Source organism: Trachemys scripta, chromosome 20, assembly GCF_013100865.1.
Source record: "Trachemys scripta elegans isolate TJP31775 chromosome 20, CAS_Tse_1.0, whole genome shotgun sequence".
NCBI lineage: Eukaryota > Metazoa > Chordata > Testudines > Emydidae > Trachemys > Trachemys scripta.
Genome location: NC_048317.1, coordinates 7,232,984 through 7,238,983, shown reverse-complemented (window position 1 = coordinate 7,238,983; position 6,000 = coordinate 7,232,984). Strand labels below are relative to the sequence as shown.

The window sequence follows — 6,000 nt, the reverse complement described above, 5'->3', positions numbered from 1 at the left end:
TGCAGCTGTGTGTCATAGGCTCTGCACTGCTAACAGAGTGTGGAGGTTCTCCTTTAGCTTGTTTGGCAAGTGCCTGTCCTTTCAGTGCAGGGTGAAGGCATTGAGTACTAGTCCTAGCAATCGCCATCAAGTTCCCAGCAGTCGTGGTGCACAGCATTGTGACAATTCTGACATTCCTAAGCAGCTATGGATTTGTTGGGACGTATGTTTAATGTACCATCAGTGATCTTGTCAGGTGCTTTATCTCTAGCAGGGGCAAAGATTGGAGCAGGTGGAATTCAGAGGCCAGTGGTCCTACCAGGGTCACACTGTAATTAATCTATAAGGAGCAGGTAACCATGGGAACCACTTTGTAATAAAAAATCTCTCTCTTAGAGACTGATCCTGCCAGGGGCTAAGTGCCCTCAACCCCTATTGACTTCAGTAGGGGTTGAAGCCCTCAGAGGCCCTTAAAGAGTAACAATGGACATATAGCACATCCAGACTGAGTGGAGTACCGTCAGAAATTGACCCTCAGGCATGGCTTACATTCATTCACTCTCTTCCGCCATCCCTTCCTTGCTTTCCTTAATGCCTTCTCTTTGTCTGGAGCACTGAACGTTTAATCTGTTATCAGCCAGGAGATGAAAGGCGTAATTGCAGCACAATCAGCTGCAGAGCTTCTGAAAGGCGCCGAGCACCTATGCACAGCTGTGAATCAGACAGGAGTGTGTGGAGGGAGATACGTTTCCTTGCAGCGATTAAAGGCTCTTCTGGGATATGATCCTTCACAAACCTACCAGGTGGAGAGAGACTCGCCCATGCAGAACCCAGCTCCCAAAGGAGGAGGGAGTGTGAGTGTTGCTGATTGTCGGGGTACAACGCTAGTGAATGAACGCAGACTCAAAGCTTGGAGTAGGCATTGGAAATAATCATTTAAAGTTGAGGAAGGATGGTCTGATGGCCTGGGATAGGAGATCTGGGTTTGTTTCCTGGCTCTGCCAGAGACTTTGTGCAAATCACTTAATCTCTCTGTGCTTTGGTTTCCCATCTGTAGGAAGGGGATAACTTTCCCTTTTCTCTCTGGAGACTGTAAGCTCTTTGAAGCAGGGACTGTCACTTACTAAGTGCATGTATAGTGTCGAGCATAATGTGCCCAATCTAGATGCTATTTCATTACAAATAACAAATACGAATCCAATACGGTGAATTGCAATACAGTGCTATTTGTAGCATCTTTCCCAGACATGTAGTCCCTAGTGCAATTCTCACCTCCAGTCTGAAAGGCTGCAGAGGGAGGAAAGCAGCAGAGACCGTGGCACACCTGCTTTCTTAGGGCCCAGTTTGCTTGTCACTGGGGAACTCCATTGCACGGGTGTAACTGAGAAGAGCTACTGGCCCATAACGTGAACTTTATCTAACAGAGAAGTCTAGACTGACAACTTGCCAGGAGCCTGAGAGCCACATTTAATTTGCAACAGTGTCAAGATATTGTAGTGACTGGTGCTATATATACCTACCTTAGACAGACAGATAGAAAGCCGCTGATTGCAGCTGTCCAGAGATGTGGTCCACAGAACCTGCAAGTCCCAGCATGCAGTGCAGTCTGGCTTCTGCCCAAGATGGAGCATTGCATGGTGGGACCTGTAGTCTTTGCAAGCTGCAACTCTGCACTGAAAATTAATCTGGCCAGAGGGCTACTTTGGGTAACTCCATAAGCAGCATTAGACCATGTGTTGATCACCCCACTTATAACCACTTGCCCACACAGGTATGACAACATTACGCCGGGGTCTGAAAGCCTGCAGGTCCACACGAATATGAACAGAACGTCTGCTCCTCTTTCTAGGATGCCTGCTGCAAAGGCTGTAAATCTTGTCTTCAGCTGGGCTCAGCATATGAGATTAACAGAGTCTGAAGGATTCATTTTTGTCAACCTCCTGAGGTTGCTACAGTACCTGCCATAACTGCCAAGCGCTGGGTCTGCCTATTCAGTGACATATTGCTGACAGGCTCTATACAAGTTTGGAAAATTGCCTCTGCTCCCTTCAACTAGTTACCATAAATCAGAACGCTGCCAGCCTCATTAACCTAAATGCACATTTAATTCTAGTGTCGCATCTAATACTCGTAAGCTCTGAATTTAGAGCCCAGCTAATTGTATTGGCTAAATTAATCCTTGATAATAAAGTGTCACCACCACTGCGCACCAATCATCCCTAGGTGCTAGGGCATCTTATAGCTAACCATTGGGGGCACAGGAGCGAGCCAGAAAATCCCATTGCAACAACTTGTGCCGCAATAGGCCAAATGCAATTCTGGTGTAACTCTGCTGGAGTCTGTGGAGTTTCACCAGGAATGGATTTGGAATTCATTATTGTTATTTGGGTGAGAGTAGTGCCCAGAGGCCTGAATCGAGATTGGGGCCCCATTGTGCTAGGTGCTGTACATACACAGAGAAAGAGACATCTCCTGCCCCAAAGGGCTTACTGTCTGAACAGGCAAGAAGACAAAGGGTGGGAGGAGCAACAGAGGCACACAGAGAGGGAGTGACTTGCCCAAGTTCATGCAGCAGGTGAATGGCAGAGCTTGAATTAGAAGATTCCTAGTCCGGTGCCCAGTCCACAAGACCATGGTACATGAAATAAATGATATGTGAAATGAAGCCCGCGAGAAGGACTGGCACAGTCATGCCAGTGTGTGTGTGGTGGTGGGGGGGATGGTATCCATTTGATTTACTCAGCTCAGCTCCATAGCTGATTCTGCACCCAGCCATCTCCCCAGTACCCTCACAAACAATCCCCCAAAGCACAAGGAGAAGAGTACGTTGAGCTTACACGCTAGCTGGGATCCGGCTAAACAATTCTACTTCTTCTGGCCAACAGGGGAGGGAAAGAAAGACCAGCTGGTCCATCTTCACTTGCAGTTCTCAGGTAGATGTTCCACTCCCCTGCTCTGGACCATGGCTTTAGGCATCTGCTGGGGGAAGGTTATGTTTACTTTACAGAGAGTTTGCTGGCGTTATTCTTGATTGTGCTGCAGGATTTTGCTGCTGGGATGGCGAGAATAGTCATCATAAAGTTTTCATAAGCCCAGACATTTCTGGTAGAGTTACAGTTTTCTGGGCTAAATTCAGGTGGAGGGGACTCAGCAATTGATTATTTTCCTCATTACAAATTTGGATTGCACCAACTGTCCTCAGAAAAGGGGAAAAGACCAGGAAATAGTAGAGGTAAATCCATAATCATTCTTACTGCATTCCAAACCATAGGCAGGGGTCACCTTACCCACCTCTTAAATGCAACTACCCCTGGGATGAAACACTGCATCTGCTTAACTATGCACAGCAGTTTAAGATGGGAAATGAATATCCCACCTGAATGACACTGCAGGGGAAAGTTTAAGGAGACAGAAGGTAGTGACCCCAAACTGAATTTGGCCAGGACAGCAGGATTAACCCCCCTCTTCTTAGTTAGGACCTTGTTTTTTATATCTCATTAACTGAGGGACCTTGCCAAAGGCTTTCTGAAAGTCCACGTACACTGTATTCATTGGTTCACCCTTGTCCACATGCTTGTTGACCTCCTCAAAGAATTCTAATAGATTGGTGAGGTATGATTTCCCTTTACACAAGCCCTGGGAATTTCTCCCCAACATACCATGTTCATCTATGTGTCTGGCCATTCTGTTCTTTATAGTTCCAACCAATTTGCCTGGTAATGAAGTTAGGCTGGTCTGCCATTGTCAGAATCCTCTGGAGGCTTTTAAAAAAACCCTGTTCCATTAGCTACCCTCCAGTCCTCTGATTAAGCCACACACCACAGTTAGTAGCAGGAGCCTTCCGGAGAATTTTCCAGACCCTCTGAGCACTGACCTTTCTTGGACTGGAGCATCGCGCTGGGCCCCCAGCCCCAGAATTAGGTGCAGCCTGGGGAGGAGGCTGAGAAGCAGCCAGCGCCGCGGGGTTAATCCCCGGGTTGTGCAGGGCTGTGACTACACAAGTGATTACTCCGGCTCGCTCCCATCGCATTGCCCTGCGGGGGGCCGGGCTGCGAGCCCGGGGGGCGGCGGGCTGCGAGCCCAGAGGGGGGCCGGGATGCGAGCCTGGGGAGGGCGGGCTGCGAGCCCAGAGGGGGGCCCGGGCTGCGAGCCGGGGGGGGGGGNCGGCTGGGAGGGGCGGGCAGGTTGCTGATGACGCGCTGACGGGGCTGGGAGCGGGTTGGGGGGAGCCTTTTCCCATGAATGGAGCTGGCGGCCGGGGCACGTCCCCCCGCTGCAGCAGCGGCTCGCGGCGCGTAGCAGCCCCATGGAGCTCAGCCCCTCCGCTCTTCCCTCCCCGCAGCCCGGCCGCCGCCCCGCCGCCCTGCCCCGGGAGCCGGAGGGCAGGAGCCAGCCCTGAGCGGCGGAGCAGCGAGGCAGCCCCCTCCCGCCCCGGGCGGAGCGATGGATCGTGGAGCCGCAGCGCCGGGGAACTGTCCGCGGTCCTGAGATGCCCGCGCCGGGTCCCTGTCTGCGGGAAGAGGCGCTGGGCTCCCGCTGCCCGCCCTGAACCGGTGCGGCAGGGTCTGTCCCCCCTGCGCGGCCGCTGGAGCCCGGGGCCTGAGCCGTCGGCACAGGGATGCAGGATGCACCCGCTCTGGAGGATGGATCACTTTTTCATCTACATCAACGCAGCCCTGTTGTTTTATTTTAGCTATGCCAGCCTGTTCCTCGTGGAGGCAGGTAAGGAGCAGACAATACCTGGCGGGGAGCCTGGGGGGGTTAGCGGGGCTCATCGGAGTCTCCTGCTTTTCTCTCTGCATGCTGGAAATTGCAAAGCCCCCGCGCCCTTTGTAAAGCTCTTCCCCCCCAAGCAGGTGTCATTTCCCGGCAGAGAGATGCTCATAAACTTCCAGTGGGTGCTGGGTTCTCCAGGGTCCTCCTGGGCGGTAACACATTTGAGAGACACTGTTGGTGCCGTGACTCAGTGTCCTGGAATGGGAGTTGGGGACAGGTCCAGGTCACTGAAGTGTAACTTCACTGCTTTGCACACACAGCGCAGGCAAGCTAGCAACTCCTGGCCTTCTCCTGCCAACCTGGACAGAGAAAGAGGGGCCTGGGCGGGGGTGGGGGGAAGAGGGTTGGGGCTGGAGGGGAGGGGATGCTGAGTAGACTCACTAAAAAGATGATTTAATAATAACATAGGAGAAAATGAAGCCGTGTCCAGAATCTGCAGGGGGTGTGTGTGGATCCTGTGTGCGAGGGCAGGAGGTATGCTGTGTGGGCTACTCTGTGCACTAGAGATCAAGGACTATATCTGTGTGAATAGGAAACAGATTTCATTTATCACTGACTCTGACTCCTCCTCCGCCCCAGCCAAGTAAGGGCTGAGGGCTAGTGATTTTAGAGGCCCAACTTGTGACCCCATAAAGGAGCCTGCTTTTTAGTCACGTGCTGAACACCTGCCTTCTGAAAAGCAGGGCCCTTTAATGTGTCTCAAACTGGGCACCCAAAGTCACTAGTCTCTTGAAAATGTAGGTCAGAGTAATAACCATGTGGCATGAAGCAGTCATAAGAGAAGTGCAGAAAGTCGGACCCATTCTTTGGACACTCACTAGTGAGGACACTGCCACAGCGGAGAGTGTTATCTCCCCTAAGAAAGGTGCCTTCTCCAATTAACAGCCTGAACCACAACCGAAAAGGTAAAACCAGGTCCACCTTGTTCATGTCATGCTCTGTTAACTGTAGCGCCTTCCCCTCTACACCTACCAGCCTATTCAAGGAGCCCTGAAGACACCCCGGCTCCTGGAAGCAGTATGGGCTTTAAGAGAATGAGAAAAGCTGTTTTGGATACTTGCTGCGGTACATTGTGCCTTGACCACATAATAACCAGGCCCCTTTTATCTGAAGTGCTTTTAGTGGCTGTTTTCTTTGGGGTGTAGAGGAAGAAGCTTTCTGAAAGGAAGAGGTCACCACATAATCAGTTCTAATTTTTTTAAAAGGGCTGATGTGTCCTCAGATATACCCCCCTTCTCTGCAGAG

General features: G+C 51.3%; 1 protein-coding gene across 2 annotated transcripts in view; it reads left to right on the top strand.

Annotated features, from left to right (window-relative positions):
• Window positions 1-4,349: 4,349 nt before the first annotated feature.
• The window catches only part of FNDC5 (fibronectin type III domain containing 5), a 30,386-nt gene continuing 28,735 nt past the window's right edge, over window positions 4,350-6,000 (top strand). Inside the window, exon 1 of one of the 2 annotated variants that reach the window (XM_034753857.1) lies at window positions 4,350-4,701. In XM_034753857.1, the coding sequence (XP_034609748.1) occupies window positions 4,605-4,701 (97 nt within the window). In that variant the 5' untranslated portion in view covers window positions 4,350-4,604. The remainder of the gene's footprint in view (window positions 4,702-6,000) is intronic. The other variant, XM_034753856.1, reaches the window with a different exon arrangement.